The 21,172-nt window shown below is 48.9% G+C and overlaps 2 protein-coding genes across 2 annotated transcripts in view; both read left to right on the top strand.

The window, feature by feature from the left end:
* Positions 1–12,705, top strand: part of LOC119397364 (disintegrin and metalloproteinase domain-containing protein 10-like) — an 82,137-nt gene extending 69,432 nt beyond the window's left edge. Inside the window, exons 16-18 of the mRNA XM_049416540.1 lie at positions 5,190–5,380; positions 6,029–6,236; positions 12,176–12,705. Of these exons, the coding sequence (XP_049272497.1) occupies positions 5,190–5,380; positions 6,029–6,236; positions 12,176–12,340 (564 nt within the window). The 3' untranslated portion in view covers positions 12,341–12,705. The remainder of the gene's footprint in view (positions 1–5,189; positions 5,381–6,028; positions 6,237–12,175) is intronic.
* The window catches only part of LOC119395911 (uncharacterized), a 595,703-nt gene that overhangs the window by 90,546 nt on the left and 483,985 nt on the right, over positions 1–21,172 (top strand). The gene's annotated exons all lie outside the window — the stretch shown is intronic.

The following is a 21,172-nucleotide window of genomic DNA, read 5'->3' as shown; positions in this document are numbered from 1 at the left end:
AGCATTGGCAACATTTTTTTGCAACGAATTTAAAAATACGCTTAATAACATTGCCTTATACCAAGTTCATCAACAGAGTTCCACGCTTCTGTTTTGCGCAATGGCAAATGGTCATGCCACAATTGCCTTCAAGGTATAGCAGTCAACAGTTATTATTTTAATAAATCTTCAATTTCGCTCTCGTGCGTGACACGCTTATAACTCGAATAGCATGCGTAATCTGTTCAAGAGATCGAGATATAAACAGCCGAGCAAATAGAAAGGTATGTATAGTTTTCAATATCGCTGACCATACCGAACCGAAAAGGTGAGGTATCCTGTCGTATGAGATCTTTTCCAGCAAAATTTGGGTAGTTCACTGCAGGAAAGTGTGTTCTTCGAGGGGGGCGAATTCATTCCGGCCAACTATGCAGCCACGTAGAACGGCGCTCTTTGACATTAATTTTGCCCACACGTCATGCAAAATAAACGAGATTCTCACAGTAGCTCACCAGTAAGGTTCGATTGCTGGTAAGCTACTCTCTGGCATCTGCATGCAGTGGCGTAGCCAGGGAGTGGCACACCGGGGCCCGTGCCCCCCCCCCCCCCCCCCCCCCGAAATTTTTTTCCTGTGGCGTACAAAGCACGAAATGCCATTCGACCACATCTGCCTGCCAGCCCCCACTTCAGATCAAGGAGGTGCCCTCCCCCCTGCCGAAAAAAATTTCTACGCCCCTGTCTGCATGACGCGTTTAAAAATGCGACGAAGTTCTTCTAGGGACCATGGTACTGCTAAATGTGCGGCCACGCTCTGCATTGAACGCGCCTGCACCCAAAGCGCTTGGAAGGGATACGGCGGCGGGAGGTCACGTGATGCGAATAATCCAATCACGTCGGCGGCGGCGCGCGGAAAACGGATGCGATACTCTGAAAATTTTCCAGTGACTCTAGAGCTCCCGCGATGCGAGCGCCCTCACACGCCAGAGCGCGCTCCTCCTCTCCACTACTGCGCCCGCACCACCTGCTCCGGTTGCTAGGGGCGAGGAAAAGCGCGCGCGCCCGCAGCTGTTGCTATGGGAGAGGGAGTGAGAGCGGAGAGATAACACCTGCCGGCGCGCGGACACCGACGCCTGGCATCGCCCGACTAAGAAATGCATTCGCATTAAAAGACCAAGAAAGAGATCCCGCGCTGGGAATCGAACCCACGACCTTGCGGCCGCGACGGCAAGCGCCCGACGCCCTACCGACTAAGCTAACTCGGCAGTGCAGGACACGGCGCGAACGTGCCTTATGTCTTTCACACATTCTCTATTGCTCTCTGTTGGCGATGTAGGTAGGCGGGGCGGAGCGGGTCGGTGCCGCCGTCTGTGAAAGGTGAAAAGAAGTAATGGTTCACGATCGACATTTACTAGCGCTTACTCCGCGATTGCGCGCTATATAGGAGGTCATGGTTAAAACATCTCGGTGTGCGTCGGCGCGCTGGCATCCCCGAGGCACCCTTGACGCAGTTCGTTCTTTGCCTTCAGGTTTGTGTTAGCGTGCGTCGGCTCATCGGAGTAGTGCAGCTTCCACATGCACCAACGGGATTTCTCCGCCGCCGACTGCTTCGATTGCGAGAGCACCGGCTAACAAAACTGCTGCAATACGCGTTGCAGAAAGTACGCGATTTCGACGGGTGAATGTCGTGCCTTGGTGGAGCGAGACCAGCGCCTGCGAGACAGCGGCCAGCGGGACGCACGCGTTTGCGGCTCAGGCTACGCACCTTTACCTCCCGTGTTGCTGAAGTGCAGTGTGTGGTAGTGTATGCATGAGCGCAGGCGGTCAGTCACCCATTGCTAGAAAGCGCACACCGTGCCGTTTCTCTCCTTAATTGACGACGCTTTGAAGAAGTACATACCGGGTACCAGTGTTGATTATGAGCTTGTTGATATCATCCTTAGGCGGGATTCACGATTCGCTGTGTCTAAATATATGTTGACTCCGTCAGCTACCACAACGGTTTAATCATGATCATGGGCGTTAGTCGTCGCGATAGAGACATGCCGTCAACATGGGTGCATCCACGTCAAACGGTGCTATAGCGGCCAAACACCAATAGACATTGTACAAGCTCTCATATATCACTACACAATAAGCACTACTTCTGTGAAGACACGTTTCACTTTCGTGTTATACCGATTCCTATGACGGAGGGAACAGCCATGTTTTTTTCTTCATAGCTGCCACCGACCATGTTGGCGTTCACTGCAAACAGTCCGGATGCAATCCTGAATTCTATAAATGTAACTTGTCAGCTTGAACGGAAATCAAATTACGAGTGAAATCATCGACTCTCAGAGAATGGCATTCCTGAATTGTAATTTGGGAGTACTCCATCTGTTTCCCTCATGACGACAAAGAATTGCGTCTATTTCAGCTAACCAGTCATTAAGAAGAGCTTTGTCCATGCGCACATGCCTCATGTCACGGTGTCGAACTCATATCGTCCTTTGTTTTTTTTTTTTAATGTTTTTGACCGAGGCGCTGCGTGTGTACTTACAAACGTTATTCTCGTGGCAAGCCTCGTGATTTTAGTACTGTGAAATGTAATTGAGTTATACGAAAAAAATCGTTTTTCTTTCCTTTTTAGTGTTCTTTTAAGCGTGTCTATGACTTCTAATAAAAGTTAGTTGCCAGTCGTGCGCATGCCTGTGCTTTTGCTATCGTTGTGTCGTAATCGTCGCGATTCCCCTTAAATGATGCTCAACAAATAGCAACTCTCCGAAGTATCCTTTCTTACGACGGTATGGTGGTTTGAGGTTTGGGGATGATTGCTTATTTGTACAACGTAGAGGGAGGGAGGGGGACGGAGGAGCACAACATTGAGCAGAAGGTAGAAGCCACCTTCTCGAGGTATGAGCATTGTTGCGAATTCTCCGAAGCGCCAAACCAGACTCGGAGCACAAAATATGTTCAGCGATGATTTCGGGAAGCGCCCCAATTGTCCTGCGATGGCAATATGAACACCGGATTTTTTTATTCCAAAAAGCACGCCACAGGCAAGGACTTCCGGGAATCGAAGGCGGGAAGCCCTCGCGGGAGCGTCATGTCGCGTCAAGTCGAGCATGACTAATTGACCTCTAGATCGGGAAAGAACACCTATTGAAATGACCCTCACAGAGGGAGTCTCAAGAAGTCTGGTGCATCTTAGCAAGCGCAGCGGAACAAACACAAAAGAAAGAGACACGTAGGCAGGACGGCTCTAGCTAAGATGCACAAGTTCCACACCCATCAACTAGCCCGAATTTCCGCGTTGAATCAAGAAGTCCACTGCTGCAGACAAAAAGGCCATTTCCAAGAAGACGAACTTCCCTCAGGGCCTCCCGCAAAATAAAAGAAAAAAGAACATCGCTGATCCCTCCGTCATAGGAATCGGTATAACACGAAAGTGAAACGTGTCTTCACAGAAGTAGTGCTTAATGTGTAGTGATATATGAGAGCTTGTACAATGTCTATACGTTTTTGGCCGCTATAGCACCGTTTGACGTGGATGCACCCATGTTGACGGCATGGCTCTATCGCGACGACTAACGCCCATGATCATGATCAATGCACCACTCGTTCAGAAACTCTCATAGTTCCGGCGCACAGTTAAAACGTTGCTGTGAACGGGCGGCCGAAGACTTTGGGCCTGGAGGGCTCATGACGATGAAGCACAGCATTTCGTTCTTCTTTCAATTTTCAATAAAATCGTTTGTATTCGATATTCGATTCGATATTCGTCATTTTGGCCACTATTCGGCACTATTCGATTCGACATTAAATTTCGCTATTCGCCCACGGTGCTTCGAGTGGACAGAGCGATGATTAGCTTGTCCAGTCAAATGTGCAAATGCATCATTGATGACCACCATTAACCTGCCTTTCGTAGAGGCTCAAGTTACTCGCCTACTGCCTATACTCCTATTTGCGAGCGCACTGTCATTTGCAAGTGAATTTGGTCACTCCACTTATCTTGGGATCCGCATTTCATTATTATACAAGTTTTAGCGATTCCGCTTCTTTAACCGGGTTCCGTTGTCGCACCAAACTCTTAAACTGCCTTTAAATCGTTCATCTTACCTGTATGATCGTAACATTATTTCGATATCACCATGTCTAGCCCTACTGGTTAGCATGCTCTTAAATATCCAAGTGTTGCTTTAAACAATGCATTGATACTTCTATCATGCTGATCAATGTGCGTTTCCTCTATTTCACACTGAAATCAGTTACAGTTTCTTTCAAAAGGAAGACATTTCATGCAGAATGTTGGAACAGCCCCTCTACTGAATTACCAATTTCACCCGAAAGCGTTCGTTCCTGGCCAACGGGGCCCTCTTACTCACAGCGTTCTTGGTTCCTCCATGCTGTCCACATTGATATAAGCAATTTCTATACCGATCTTTCACTATATATTGCCACAATATATTGGGTTGGGCCCGCATGTAACGATAGTCTTGAGGAAACCCAGATTATCAGCTAGGCTGACCCGATTACCGACAGCACGTGCTCATTGGCTTCGACCATAAATTCGTTGTCCTCACTTTCTACCACAGCGGAACACGCAAGCCGGTGATTAACAATACCGCGTGACAGAAAACAAACTTATATACACAAGAACATTTTGCACAGACAATCCCTCACTAAAAAGAATCACAGACACGAACAGAAACTTCGCGCAATGGAGTGTCACCATGCTCATACCGGCTCCTGTCTGTCTCATCGAACCGGGCCATCGGAGCTACAGGAATGCCGATGATAGCCCCTGACAAGAGGACCCGCCCTGTGTTCTTCAGAAGTCTGGCAAATAAGGTCTTGATGGTCAATCATTATACTAGAAGGATGTCGTATATATGGGACTGGAGGCCGACTGAGAAAGAACAGTGGGTTTGTAACAACAACATGCGGCGTCGTAGGGGAGTCGTAAGTCTCCGAATATCTCATCATATTAGAAAACCACCCACACAAGGCAAGGGATTTGCATTAACTCAAGCCTATCAATTCATAAACGTCCAAACTTATTACTGCTCGCACATTTTCGAACGTCCTTCGTAGGAACAACACTCGTGGTCTGCGACATTTTCGTTTGTAACATTTGACGTGACCACTCGCATGTATACGTGCTTGTGCTACATGGTGGTATTCGTGTGCCAAACACAAGCGTGTGATCCTTGACGCTGTCACCTCAGCGGTTCCGGCGGCAAGTGTCCGCCTTCGGAGCACAAGCGCGACGGCGTGCTCTGCAACCACCGCAGCCAGGTGTGCCAGAACGGCGAGTGCACGGGCTCCCTGTGCCGACTGTACGACCTCGAGGAGTGCTACCTCACTGGGCCCCACCGCACGCCGGACGAGATGTGCCTCATTGCGTGCCGAGAGAATGGTACGCGTATCTGACATGTATACATGTATTAATACCCCTTCGTGGTAGCTTAGCTGCTAAAATGACGTCGCTGCTGAGCTGGATGAGGAGGAGGGTGCAAATAACGACCGCGGCGGCCGCGTTTGAATGGCCGAACTGCGAGATCATGCGTGCACTTAGATTTATATGTACATTGAAAAAAAATCCCAAGGGGTCAAAATCCGGAGTTCCCTAATACGGCAGCACGATTCTTTCGTAAGTCCGCATGAAAGTGCCCAGCTTTGACAGACCGACATCCAATGAGACAAAGTAAATTTTTGCCTCTATAAAGGTGTCCTTTTAGTACATTATGAAGAGTTGCACCATTTGGGAGTCACATTTTCAAGAGAAGACGCAACCAAGCTAGATGACGACTGTTGTGGGACAAAAAGACACCCTAAAGGGGTGGAACTGCATGCATAGGCGTCGGCAGGATTTTCTCTTGGGGGGGGGACCGTGCTTGCATCGCGGTTGGGGAGGAGATGGAGTGCTGGTGTGGCTTGAATGGGGGGAGGGAGGCAAGTGCCCCTTTTGCACCCCACTGCCGACGCCCATGAACTACATGTTATCAGTGTGTATATCGACAAAGGGCGTTCAGTCGATTGCCTGATCGCCCATACGTGTGTGCAGTGTCCGGCAGCGTGTGCATGGAGGCGTGCCGCTTCGACCGCATGAAGGACTTCTGCAACAAGAGAAGCTGGAGCCCGGAGCGCCGTGCGATGACCTGCGCGGCTACTGCGACATCTTCCAGCGGTGCCGCCTGGTGGACGCCGAGGGGCCGCTCGCCCGCCTACACTGGCTCGTTTTCGGAGGACATGGCCTGCAGAATTTGCTCGTGGTAAGGAAGCGTGACTTTTGTGTTTCTTTAGTCCACCGATGCTTATCGACATTTGGTGGAGTTATATTACGCCGACCACCAGAGCAGCAGCAAGTGGTCGCAGGGTTACACCCACGGACCCTTACCTAAAGCGACAATTATTCGGGACCTTTAACTACAGCGTCTCTCATAAGGGATGGTGGTAGGTAGGGCAAATTGTATATATAAAGACGCTAAAACACAGAACCACAAAGGCTTACTTCGACTGAAATTTATTGCAAAAAGCACTTACACATATACACACGAAAAAGAAAGGTTTTACAAAGACGCCTAGGGCCATTCGAATTGCACCACTGAGCGATCCCTGTACCGTACTTGCGGTTTGTGGTCCTCTGTATAGAGTCTTTGTAGTATATTAGCGATGCCTACGCTCATGAATTTCGTTAATGCATTAAGCTGGGCTAGTTGGTATTGATTGTAAGCTTCCATATTGCTAGCGAACACACACAAAGGACGACATAGAAGGAGACAGGACCACCGCTAGACTTCAACTGATTTTTTAATCGACATGAAGGACACACAACATTTCTTTGCGCACGCGCAGGTGCCACGTCACAAAGTTTATCCACCGAGCAAAAAGAAAAAAGAAAAAAGAAAAAGAAATTCTCCGCCGCCTATCGATACCGCCAGTTCGCACGTGGTTTCTTCTTACACAGATAGTCCAGTTCTCTTTTCGACAACGCGATGGACGGAGTGCTGACACATGTGTCACCCGCCTTGTGAATTTCGACAGCCTCTACTATTTCCCTCTTTCTCTGTTCCCCGCCAACGTACATCACAGAAGTGGCGTCATATGCTGGGGTACAACCCTCGCACTTCTTGCAGTGCATCGCCAATAAACCACCCCCTGCAAGCGATCGAACAGCCGTGCGATGCTCCCTGAGCCTTTCATTGACGCATCTGCCCGTCTGGCCAATATACACCTTGCCACAAGCAAGTGGAAGTGTGTAGACGACTCCCGTCTTACAAGCTGTGAATTTTGATTGGTGTTTCTTAGGACACCGCGGCTTCTCAGGTTCCGTCACAGCAGAACAGAGCCCAGCCAGCTTGTGAGGAGCCGTGAACAAGACACCAAGACCGCAATTTCGCGCCACTTTTTTGAGCCGGTGGGAAACTCCGTGAATGTACGGGATTGAAACCCGTAGCATGCGTGTGTCAGAGTCCACCTTGGCCTCATTCCCTCTAAAGCTAGCTTTTAGCTCCCTCAAGAGCGCTTCAGCAACCGAGATCACGGTTGGACGAGGGTAGTCCGCCTTATGAAGACGTGCAAGTTGACCACTCAAACTTGCCTGAACATTGTGCGGACAGGACTTCTGCAGGGCTGCACGCAGGCTATTCGTCACTATTCCCCGCTTCACCAGCTTCGAATGGGCTGATGCATAATTAAGGATCTCTTTTTTGGAACGTGGCTTGTACATCCAGCATATGCGCACGCCCGTGAAGCAGATAGATAATTCTAAAAACTGAATAGTGCCATTGACAGGCATTTCATGAGTGAAACGCAGCCCCCCCGCACACGCCTTAAAAATATCTAAAATGCTAAAAACAGAGCTTTCACTATTTCGTAAGTTGTCAAGATTAAGAATTAAAAGAAAGTCATCTACGTATCTAAAACACCGGACCACACTTTTATCAAGTCGCTCAGCAATACGCTTATCACACTGTGCTAAATAAATCTCACTAAGAATGGGGGCTAAACAAGACCCTATGCAGATTCCATTACTTTGGATAAAGCATTCTTCTCGGAAGCGCACAACGGTTGCCGTAAGATAAAAAGAAAGTAGTTCTAAAAAGTTATCAATTGACATGCCACAGGCATTTTGAAAATCAACAGCACCTCCGTTTTCAACGTGATCACGAACTGCCTCTAAAAGGCGGTCCTGCGGAATACTATAAAATAAATCTTCTACATCAATGGAAAATGCAAAGTTTCCGTGTGGTTCTTCGTGTTGCTCAGTTAAAAAGTCTACAATATCCTTAGAATTCCTCACACCAAACGGATCCGTCACACTGAGTAGCTTCAGTTGTTTCTGCAGGAACCTAGAGAGAACACCTTGCCATGACCCCTGCTCAGACACTATAGCACGAAAAGGAATATTTTCCTTGTGTGTTTTTGCCGAAAAAAATATTCTCAAGCTGTCGTCATCTGCAGCATTAATCTGTTTCCTCAAAGACGGTTTGTTTAAATCTTCACACATCGACAGGCATTCTTTCCTCACCTTAGCTAAGCGTCCTTTAAAAGGAACAAAATTCTTACTAATAGCTTCTTTCGCTTTTTCCAGGTACATGTCGTTCGGTACAACCACAAAGCCCCCTTCTTTGTCAGCTGTTAACAAAGCATAATTTTTCATCTTTAGATACTCGATGGTGCTACGCACCGACAGTTCAGAAGAATGGCCACTCACCGCCTTGGCCAATACGCAGTCTAGGCCCTCAGAGATACACCGCTGTTTCTCGTCAGGCTCAGCTCTATCAGCTATTTTTCTAACCATAGACACAAGACTTGCAGGCTCTTTCTTTGGCTCTACACAGAACTTAGGACCGCATCTCAATACATTTTCAACAAAATCTGGCAGTGGCTCTTTCACCAAAGAAGTCACCCCTCCTTTAGTGTCATCACAGCGCACCTTTTGTTTCTTCCAGGACAGTAGAACAGGGAGACACTGCTTCCAAAGGAACTCGGTGCACGTTGCTGCTTCGCGAAACCAGCTCCGCGCCAAGGCAGCTCTTGTAGACGGACAGTCCGAACGAGACGCCGCGTACGCACTCAAACACACCTGGTGGAACCGGATGTGCCTCCAGAGTTCAGACCGTAGCATCTTTGTCATCCTTCTTGCATGAGCAGCGGACGGCTGGTAGGGCTGAAAGAGCCGTTGTACCTCCATCGGTACGAAACCATTCTTCAGGGCGAACGACAAAATCCTTGTCCGGCAGGTAGCGACGGCAATGAAGTTGATATACGTAATTGAAGGATGAGAACACAGATACGGTGAGAAGACAGGGCCCAATGAACTAGACAGATAACTCGTTAATGCATTAAGCTGGGCTAGTTGGTATTGATTGTAAGCTTCCATATTGCTAGCGAACACACACAAAGGACGACATAGAAGGAGACAGGACCACCGCTAGACTTCAACTGATTTTTTAATCGACATGAAGGACACAAAACATTTCTTTGCGCACGCGCAGGTGCCACGTCACAGACAAAGTTTATCCACCGAGCAAAAAGAAAAAAGAAAAAAGAAAAAGAAATTCTCCGCCGCCTATCGATACCGCCAGTTCGCACGTGGTTTCTTCTTACACAGATAGTCCAGTTCTCTTTTCGACAACGCGATGGACGGAGTGCTGACACATGTGTCACCCGCCTTGTGAATTTCGACAGCCTCTACTATTTCCCTCTTTCTCTGTTCCCCGCCAACGTACATCACAGAAGTGGCGTCATATGCTGGGGTACAACCCTCGCACTTCTTGCAGTGCATCGCCAATAAACCACCCCCTGCAAGCGATCGAACAGCCGTGCGATGCTCCCTGAGCCTTTCATTGTCGTCTACACACTTCCACTTGCTTGTGGCAAGGTGTATATTGGCCAGACGGGCAGATGCGTCAATGAAAGGCTCAGGGAGCATCGCACGGCTGTTCGATCGCTTGCAGGGGGTGGTTTATTGGCGATGCACTGCAAGAAGTGCGAGGGTTGTACCCCAGCATATGACGCCACTTCTGTGATGTACGTTGGCGGGGAACAGAGAAAGAGGGAAATAGTAGAGGCTGTCGAAATTCACAAGGCGGGTGACACATGTGTCAGCACTCCGTCCATCGCGTTGTCGAAAAGAGAACTGGACTATCTGTGTAAGAAGAAACCACGTGCGAACTGGCGGTATCGATAGGCGGCGGAGAATTTCTTTTTCTTTTTTCTTTTTTCTTTTTGCTCGGTGGATAAACTTTGTCTGTGACGTGGCACCTGCGCGTGCGCAAAGAAATGTTTTGTGTCCTTCATGTCGATTAAAAAATCAGTTGAAGTCTAGCGGTGGTCCTGTCTCCTTCTATGTCGTCCTTTGTGTGTGTTCGCTAGCAATATGGAAGCTCATGAATTTGAACCAACTAGCTCTATCAAACTGCGTGGTGACTTTTACAGCCGCACTGCACGCTGCTTCTAGACGGCAAGTAGTAAATGAATGAACGAATGAGTGAATCACAGCAACAGATTGCAAGAACGCATATGCTTCCGAACTTGCTTTCTGTGCGTTCATTACAGCTACTATTGTTAACAAAAAGTAAAAAGAAGTCTTCACTGCTTTCACTATCGTCTACTTTATCACGATTAGTTGAACGCGAATATTTTTTGTTACGCCGCCGCAACGTGGCAAACCAATGCACGTGTCTACAGCGTTTTATAGCGAATCCTAAAACCAGAAGTTATTTTTCTCGGCGATAAGTTATCCGATCTTAGCCAGATAACAGAACCGCGATTTGCGATTATCAAAAAAGAGTTTTGACGCATGACCGTTCGTAGTGCCAATCTGCACGTGCTATTGCACCGTTATCACGACATTTCTCATCAAGCATTTAATGAAGAAAGCTTGTGGGTATAGAGGGCCTTCTGCGTCCCGCCAGTAGATAAATCAGGGTAGACGAATGCTCGAGAGCACAAGAATGACAGTTTGTTTGACGAAGGACGACCGACTCACGTCACAGGGTCGCGAAAGCGCAAACGGTGAAGGCCGAACCCCATATGCGCGAAAATGCACGCGACAGCGACGAAACGTAGATTGCCTTCGCGCGGTCGCTTGCATAGGCAAACCCCATTCACGCGACGGCTTCGGCGGGCGATCTCCACTGTTGCTGGTCAGAGGGCGTTTACTCATACCAAAAGTGGCGCGTTGTCAACAGTATGCAATGTAAAATACGATGTTTTGTTGCATAACGGTACATAAAATGTTTATCATTGTCGTGCAGTATTTTTTCGATCCCATCACTGCTGCTACGTGCCGCCAAGCCGCGTCACAGACGGCGCGAGACTTGTAGTTCCTGACCTTGAGGTCCTATAACGCACGTTCGCGTTCAGCGACGTCAACGTTGCGCTCGTCGCCGTTGGTCATGTTGATGAACGTTGTTGTTGGTGCGCGTCGATAAGCAAGTGGCGACAACCAGCAGTACGTCACTGACGGAGATCCTGTGCCGGTGTTTTGCTATTGACTGCTTGAGCACAACCCTTCCGGGCGACGGGCAACGGATTCCAAATCTGAAAAACCGAGCGATCGCGCGACATCGACCACGCGACACGTCGCGCGAACGGCCCCTTCCGTCGCTCATAGCGTCGCTGGTTGCTGTCGCGTGCATTTTCGTGCATATGGGGTTTGGCCTTGAACGGTCAAGGGACTCTGGGGCGGGGCAGTAGAGTGCCGGAGCAGAAAACAGCAACAAACGGGCAGCCGAAAGAAGCCACGCTCTCGCCCTAGTCCAGCCAGAACCTAAGTCCTCCCGGGAAGCGTGCACGCGGCCCCTTTTATAATGCGCAAGCGGGCCACGGGCACCGCCACTGCGCAGCATAGGCTTGGTTAGTTCCTTATACGTCACCTAAAACCGCCAGGGCTGGCCCGAAAGGCGCCGCGTTGACGACGTGAGCGGTGCTGCTGCAAAAGCAAGTTTGTCTCCGCCATCACGCTGGAATGATGGTGCCAACCGCACCTCCGCAGCCGGACGTGCAGACAATTTGCGTGTCGCGTGCCGGAACTCGCTAACGCTTTAAGTGCCTCGTTGCGCGGTGACGTTGAGCGAAGCATGGCAGATGAATGAAGTGGTGCAAAAACCCACGTGACCTTCGAGCTGGCGGCGTGTGGAGAGGGAACGGCTTTTTGTGTCTTTGACATGGCTTGTAATACATGATGGTCTTCACGTTTCAGCGCTACTGGTACCTCACCATGCTGGGCGTGATGGCGAGCGCCGGGGCCACGGTTCTGTTCATCAAGCTCTGCGCCGTGCATACACCGAGCAGCAACCCGAACTTGAAACGACCCCGCAAGATCACCGAAACCGTGCTGAGACCAATGAGCTTGCTGCGCGCATGACTCGCGCAACCGCGCACGAATGCAGCGTCCGCACGTTTAATACCTGATCATCGAACGACGATTATTTAATGATACACTATGATGATACTCCGCCGAATTGTAGTGGCGGCTACATGATGCGCGAACGACGACGGTATAACGAAACTTTGTGTTGCGCGACATATATAAACTGCGGTGCATATATTAAATGGAAGGCTATTTGTTCAGCTCAATTTCTGAAACGTCTGACAGCGTTGTACCACGCACATTGCTAGCCTATCAAAACCGAGCAGTATATTATAATGCCAGCGATTGTTCTGTTATAAGCGGAAGACATTGAATTTGTGATAATTTCACAGAAGTGCGCAGCCCATAGAAAGAGTTGTTCACATAGCCAGGCCCGTAGGCAGGAATTTTTTCGGGGGGTACTCGTTCACAGACTGCTTGTCGGGCTCTATGTGAGTTTTCCCTTGCCCTTTCCGGTAATGCTGTAAGCGTCGTAATAAACAATTGGTCCCTTTCAACACTTGCAACGGCCTTTCGTTTCTGCAGAATTGTTCCCTTTAGACTGCGCTGCTCACCTGCTCTACTCTCCTACCTGCTCAGTACGCGTATAGCTACCTTTTCTAGCTCAAGTAGTGAAGGGCAAGTTGTGGTCGAAGCATGGCATTCCACAACGGTTCCAGTAATCCTTCAAAAGCCTTCGTGGCACTCCTGCACCTTTAGTGGAATTGGCACTGCACGTGCAACAAGAAGACCGGTCTGTAGACTGTACAGGGTGTTTCTGCTAAAAAGCACCAAGTATTAAAAAAACGTAGGTGCTACGCGTCTCGAATTGACGCAGTGTTGTTATGAGCCATACAGAGCACGCCAGGATATTTTAACACGAAAGTGTTTTATGCCGGCGTCCACCACGGCTCCACTGACGCATTTCCATCACGGATATGACGTTGTAAAATATAAAGACTAACATATGGCAAAGAAAAAAACTATAAGAAAAAGTTCCGTCACCGGGAGTCGAACTTACGACCTCTCGATCGCCAGCGCGCAGCGACTCCGCCACAGACGGCATGTTCTCTGCTATGCTAACGGCAGAGCTATTTATGTACACCATTTGCCGGTGGCGGTACTCAGAGATCGGCGGTACAGCGTGTTTTCGTTATCACTAGCGAGATTGCGCGAAGGGCTCCAAGAGCGTAGACTCACTGGAAAATCAGAGTACCCCAAAGGTAGGCTGCACGCGGGCAATATTGGGCGGCGGCGGCCATTTCCCTTCCAGACCGCCCGGCGCGTTGCTAGCGTGTGTTGAGAAGTGACCGATCTTTTCGCCTCGGTGCCGTGTTACGCTCGGCGGAACGGCATTATGTGTGTGTGTTTCTTCAAGAGGATATTAGAAGTTATTTCGAGTCATCGACAGTTATGGATCGACTGCGCGGTTAGCGGTGTAACTAATGAAATGTGCGGCGAATGTGGCCATGTGCTCGCGAACTCGCTTCATGGCTTCATCGGTCTCTTTTCGTGTCACGCCCGGGTGTGTTCGCTAGGTCCCGATTAGCGCAGTGACTTTGTGCGAGATGCCATATACTTCGACATTTGGTGAATCTCGACTGTTTGCGCTAGCTTTGCAGTCGAGTCGGTGTTCAGGTTCACTGCACTCGAGAACGTTATCGAACAACATCAAGAACATTCAACATTGCGTCCTTCGACTGATCGCTGACGCATACCTTGCTTGCGCACCATGCTTGCTGTTTAACTGGTTGGTATGTGTAATAGAAGTTGTGCGTGTACGGTAATTGGAAGTTGTGCGCGACGTATTTATGTCTTGATTCGGAACGCCAGCAGCCGAACGCACGGGCGAATCGGCGTGCGGTGGTAAGGTGCATCTTATCTTCCGATACGTAGAAAATAGGCCATTGAAAATGATTGACATCATAAATTAAATGTTTCATTTACTATTTCTTGTCTCCTTATTATTCCCAACGTTGCAGTGCATTTGCAAATATTTTGCCGTGTTCCGACAGATTTTTTTTTTTTGGCGTTGCCAGCGCGTAAACAGCTAGGGTTCGGTTTCTCCACTGCTGAACTTTTTGTTTCATAATGCACTCTTATTAAATCTTCCTCGGCACGGTGCTTTATGTTCTTTTGATCAGAAATAGCACATCCCGCAAATTTTTAAAGCGCATGTTACTGGAACACAGTATAAATATCGACATAGGGCTCGCATAAAGTCGACTCTCGCAATGTGTGGGATCTGCTTTCTTTTTTTTTTTTTTGCTGTGACCATTTCTCACCCACTAAACAGTATTTTAAGGTTACGCTCGGCGCAATGCAGCATTGGCAACATTTTTTTGCAACGAATTTACAAATACGCTTAATAACATTGCCTTATACCAAGTTCATCAACAGAGTTCCACGCTTCTGTTTTGCGCAATGGCAAATGGTCATGCCACAATTGCCTTCAAGGTATAGCAGTCAACAGTTATTATTTTAATAAATCCTCAATTTCGCTCTCGTGCGTGACACGCTTATAACTCGAATAGCATGCGTAATCTGTTCAAGAGATCGAGATATAAACAGCCGAGCAAATAGAAAGGTATGTATAGTTTTCAATATCGCTGACCATAGCGAACCGAAAAGGTGAAGTATCCTGTCGTATGAGATCTTTTTCAGCAAAATTTGGGCAGTTCACTGCAGGAAAGTGTGTTCTTCGAGGGGGGCGAATTCATTCCGGCCAACTATGCAGCCACGTAGAACGGCGCTCTTTGACATTAATTTTGCCCACACGTCATGCAAAAATAAACGAGATTCTCACAGTAGCTCACCAGTTAGGTTCGATTGCTGGTAAGCTACTCTATGCAGTGGCGTAGCCAGGGAGTGGCACACCGGGGCCCGTGCCCCCTCCCCCCCCCCCCCCCCCCGAAATTTTTTTCCTGTGGCGTACAAAGCACGAAATGCCACTCGACCACATCTGCCTGCCAGCCCCCACTTCAGATCAAGGAGGTGCCCTCCCCCCTGCCGAAAAAAAATTCTTACGCCCCTGTCTGCATGACGCGTTTAAAAATATGCGACGAAGTTCTTCTAGGGACCATGCTACTGCTAAATGTGCGGCCACGCTCTGCATTGAACGCGCCTGCACCCAAAGCGCTTGGAAGGGATACGGCGGCGGGAGGTCACGTGATGCGAATAATCCAATCACGTCGGCGGCGGCGCGCGGAAAACAGATGCGATACTCTGAAAATTTTCCAGTGACTCTAGAGCTCCCGCGATGCGAGCGCCCTCACACGCCAGAGCGCGCTCCTCCTCTCCACTACTCCGCCCGCACCACCTGCTCCGGTTGCTAGGGGCGAGGATAAGCGCGCGCGCCCGCAACTGTTGCTATGGGAGAGGAAGTCAGAGCGGAGAGATAACACCTGCCGGCGCGCGGACACCGACGCCTGGCATCGCCCGACTAAGAAATGCCCATTCGCATTAAAAGACCAAGAAAGAGATCCCGCGCTGGGAATCGAACCCACGACCTTGCGGCCGCGACGGCAAGCGCCCGACGCCCTACCGACTAAGCTATCTCGGCAGCTGCAGGACTCGGCGCGAAGGTGCCTTATGTCTTTCACACATTCTCTATCGCACGGTGCTCTCTGTTGGCGATGTCGGTAGGCGGGGCGGAGCGGGGCGGTGCCGCCGTCTGTGAGAGGTGAAAAGAAGTAATGGTTCACGATCGACATTTACTAGCGCTTACTCCGCGATTGCGCGCTATATTGGAGGTCATGGTTAAAACATCTCGGTGTGCGTCGGCGCGCTGGCATCCCCGAGGCACCCTTGACGCAGTTCGTTCTTTGCCTTTAGGTTTGTGTTAGCGTGCGTCGGCTCATCGGAGTAGTGCGGCTTCCACATGCACCAACGGGATTTCTCCGCCGCCGACTGCTTCGATTGCGAGAGCACCGGCTAACAAAACTGCTGCAATACGCGTTGCAGAAAGGATGCGATTTCGACGGGCGAATGTCATGCCTTGGTGGAGCGAGACCAGCGCCTGCGAGACAGCGGCCAGCGGGACGCACGCGTTTGCGGCTCAGGCTACGCACCTTTACCTCCCGTGTTGCTGAAGTGCAGTGTGTGGTAGTGTATGCATGAGCGCAGGCGTCAGTCACCCATTGCTAGAAAGCGCACACCGTGCCGTTTCTCTCCTTAACTGACGACGCTTTGAAGAAGTATATACCGGGTACCAGTGTTGATTATGAGCTTGTTGAATATCATCCTTAGCGGGTATTCACGATTCGCTGTGTCTAAATATATGTTGACTCACGTCAGCTACCACAACGGTTTAATCATGATCATGGGCGTTAGTCGTCGCGATAGAGACATGCCGTCAACATGGGTGCATCCACGTCAAACAGCGCTATAGCTGCCAAACACGAATAGACATTGTACAAGCTGTCATATATCACTACACATTAAGCACTACTTCTGTGAAGACACGTTTCACTTTCGTGTTATACCGATTCCTATGACGGAGGGAACAGCCATGTTTTTTTTCTTCATAGCTGCCACCGACCATGTTGGCGTTCACTGCAAACAGTCCGGATGCAATCCTGAATTCTATAAATGTAACTTGTCAGCTTGAAACGGAAATCAAATTACGAGTGAAATCATCGACTCTCAGAGAATGGCATTCCTGAATTGTAAATTTGGGAGTACTCCATCTGTTTCCATCATGACGACAAAGAAATTGCGTCTATTTCAGCTAACCAGTCATTAAGAAGAGCTTTGTCCATGCGCACATGCCTCATGTCACGGTGTCGAACTCATATCGTCCTTTGTTTTTTTTTTTAATGTTTTTGACGAGGCGCTGCGTGTGTACTTACAAACGTTATTCTCGTGGCAAGCCTCGTGATTTTAGTACTGTGAAATGTAATTGAGTAATACGAGAAAAATCTGTTTTTTTTTCTTTTTGGTGTTCTTTTAAGCGTGCCTATGACTTCTAATAAAGGTAGTTGCGAGTCCTGCGCTTGCTTTTGCTATGGTTGTGTCCTAATCATTTGCGATTCCCATTAAATGATGCTCAACAAATAGGAACTCTCCGAAGTATCCTTTCTTACGACGGTATGGTGGTTTGAGGTTTGGGGATGATTGCTTATTTGTACAACGTAGAGGGAGGGAGGGGGACGGAGGAGCACAACATTGAGCAGAAGGTAGAAGCCACCTTCTCGAGGTATGAGCATTGTTGCGAATTCTCCGAAGCCCCAAACCAGACTCCGAGCACAAAAATATGTTCAGCGATGATTTCGGGAAGCGCCCCAATTGTCCTGCGATGGCAATACGAACACCGGATTTTTTTATTCCAAAAAGCACGCCACAGGCAAGGACTTCCGGGAATCGAAGGCGGGAAGCCCTCGCGGGAGCGTCATGTCGCGTCAAGTCGAGCATGACTAATTGACCTCTAGATCGGGAAAGAACACCTATTGAAATGACCCTCACAGAGGGAGTCTCAAGAAGTCTGGTGCATCTTAGCAAGCGCAGCGGAACAAACACAAAAGAAAGAGACACGTAGGCAGGACGGGCTCTAGCTAAGATGCACAAGTTCCACACCCATCAACTAGCCCGAATTTCCGCGTTGAATCAAGAAGTCCACTGCTGCAGACAAAAAGGCCATTTCCAAGAAGACGAACTTCCCTCAGGGCCTCCCGCAAAATAAAAGAAAAAAGAACATCGCTGATCCCTCCGTCATAGGAATCGGTATAACACGAAAGTGAAACGTGTCTTCACAGAAGTAGTGCTTAATGTGTAGTGATATATGAGAGCTTGTACAATGTCTATACGTTTTTGGCCGCTATAGCACCGTTTGACGTGGATGCACCCATGTTGACGGCATGGCTCTATCGCGACGACTAACGCCCATGATCATGATTAGACCGTTGTGGTAGCTGACGTTGTGGACATATACTTGGACACAGCGAATCGCGAATCCCGCGTAAGGATGATATCAACAAGCACATAATCAACACTGCATGGTACCCGGTACGCATTTCTTCAAAGCGTCGTCAATTAAGGAGAGAAACGGCACGGGGTGCGCTTTCTAGCAATGGGTGACTGACGCCTGCGCTCATGCATACACTACCACACAGTGCGTTTCAGCAACACCGGAGGTAAAGGTTCGTAGCCTGAGCCGCAAACGCGTGCGTCCCGCTGGCCGCTGTCTCGCAGGCGCTGGTCTCGCTCCACCAAGGCACGACATTCGCCCGTCGAAATCGCGTCCTTTCTGCAACGCGTATTGCAGCAGTTTTGTTAGTCGGTGCTCTCGCAATCGAAGCAGTCGGCGGCGGAGAAATCCCGTTGGTGCATGTGGAAGCTGCACTACTCCGATGAGGCGACGCACGCTAACACAAAGCAAAAGGCAAAGAACGAACTGCGTCAAGGATGCCTCGCCGATGCCAACGCGCCGACGCACACCGAGGCGTTTTAACCATGACCTCCAATATAGCGCGCAATCGCGGAGTAAGCGCTAGTAAATGTTGATCGTGAACCATTACTTCTTTTCACCTCTCACAGACGGCGGCACCGCCCCGCTCCGCCTACCTACATCGCCAACAGAGAACACCGTGCGAAAGGGAATGTGTGAAAGACATATAAGGCGCGTTCGCGCCGTGTCCTGCACTGCCGAGTTAGCTTAGTCGGTAGGGCGTCAGGCGCTTGCCGTCGCGGCCGCAAGGTCGTGGATTCGATTCCCAGCGCGGGGTCTCTTTCTTGGTTTTTTCCTTCTCACCCGTTGGCGACCATTTTATCAACGTCATATCCGTCACGGATGTACTCGGTGGACCCCGGCATAAAACACTTTCGTGTTAAAAAGGATAATATTGGGTCGCCCGATTCAACTTCAGTAAGGAACATGCAAGCGATTCCGCCTTTTAGAGTCTAAAGGGCGTTTTCATTAACCCGAAATTTTCTAAGTGTTGGAGTTCACCGTCTCAAAGCCACAATATGTTTATGAGGGACGCCGTGGTGGAGGGCTCCGGAAATTTCGACCACGAGGGGTCTTCAAACGTGCACCTAAATTTAAGCACACGGGCCCCAAACATATACGCCTCCATCTAAAGTGCGCCCGTGATTCCTTCCCGCGATCCTCGTGTCAGCAGTCGAGCACCACAACCACTAGGTCACCGCGGCGGGCATGAACCCGAACTAACGAATCTAACTTGGCACTAAAGCATCTGAGTTCCCGCTGTTTTTTGGGCGAATATTTTACAGCCCTTTAGACTAAAATGCGGAATCGCTTGCATGTTCCTTACTGAAGTTGAATCGGGCGACCCAATATTATTCTTTTTAACACGTAAATGTTTTATGCCGGGGTCCACCAAGTACATCCGTCACGGATATGACGTTAATAAAATGGTCGCCAACGGGTGAGAAAGAAAAAAACCAAGAAAGAGCGGCGACTTATTTTTAATTTTGACACAGACGGCTTTTTCTTCGAACGTGCGCTCTATTACGAAAAAACATGTAGCCGCCGTAGTCGCGAACAAGGGACTCAACAGTCAGTATCGCTCTAACTAGCCACAAGCACCAGTGGCAGTGTTGGTGTGATGCCCTTGTAAATGCTTCCACAGAAACAATACGTTCGTTGCTTTCGTTTTTCGAACTTATGCGACACAGCAAACTGATAGCCTCATCGCACCTGGCTTTCTCGGCCTGCTAGCACAACCACTGCAAGTTCTCTACGTCTTTACACATGGGCAACCAGTCATCGTCTACCTGACCTGCATCGCCCGTATACGGGAGGCTGTCTGTCCGAGCCACTTTAGCAAAATTTAAACACGGTCATGCGTCGGTTAGCGGAAAATATAATGCCACGGTGTCGTTACGTTACAATTTCATATTTCCGCGGACAGAAATATTTATTTCTTGTATTTTGCGAACCTGCCCAATCAACGAAATAATTCGAGTGCGGTATTCACTTCGTTCAATCGAGTTTCAAGTGAAGATAAATAAATCGTGTGAAACGATGCAAACTGCTAGGAGAGCGAAATATACAAAAAGCGTGAAAATTATGCGATAGTTATATTAATATAAAGCAGAGAATCTGTAGTTTACTACGATCTACCTGTATAATTCATGTTTTTGGAAGCTACAATATTCGCTAACATTCTTTTTTTTTGTATCCTAGTATACCGTTCTTGAAATAAAGTTAGTGGAAAAGAAAACTTTGCTGGTGTGCTGTAATTCATCTTCGAAGTAGCGCAATTAAAAGGAGGACGCCCACGCGGGACGTTTGTGAGTTGGCGTACAGCTGTGCGGCCATACTCAGTTTTATTAACGCCTCAAACTGTTGGTGAACACCAAATCACACACATTGATCACTGTGCTGTAGATGAAGCCGTTCTCATTTTCACGGTGTTATGCGTCGACAAAAGTTCTTGGGCGAGTTTGCCGCTGCGTGCAGCCACGGTCGCTAAGTCTGAACTCTGCTAACAAATATTCAACGTTACCTCCGAATGTTTTTATTAGATGTGTTAATGCTGTATTTTTTATATTTGTGCAATAATAAATCATAAATATACCTATGTATTATACAAGTGAAGCTGACACTGCTTGAAGAACGGCGTCCGACATGGTGGAACTACTGTTTACATTCGCCATCTTTGGTCACGAATATCACTCTATAGCAAATTTCGGGGGGCATTTCGGAAAAAAAGATGAACCTATGTCCGAATAAATGCCGTAGTACCATATCGCGCATGGTCACGCGCCTGCATGGGCGGCATTGTAACATTTAGCTACAGAACCACGTGGTGGACAATCGCCTTTTTTTACTACCGGAATTCCTACTGCACTTACAAAAGACGTGGTCCCCCAAAAGGACGTGCC

This window comes from Rhipicephalus sanguineus, chromosome 6, assembly GCF_013339695.2.
Source record: "Rhipicephalus sanguineus isolate Rsan-2018 chromosome 6, BIME_Rsan_1.4, whole genome shotgun sequence".
Taxonomy (NCBI): Eukaryota; Metazoa; Arthropoda; class Arachnida; order Ixodida; family Ixodidae; genus Rhipicephalus; species Rhipicephalus sanguineus.
This window is presented reverse-complemented; position numbering and strand designations above follow the sequence as displayed.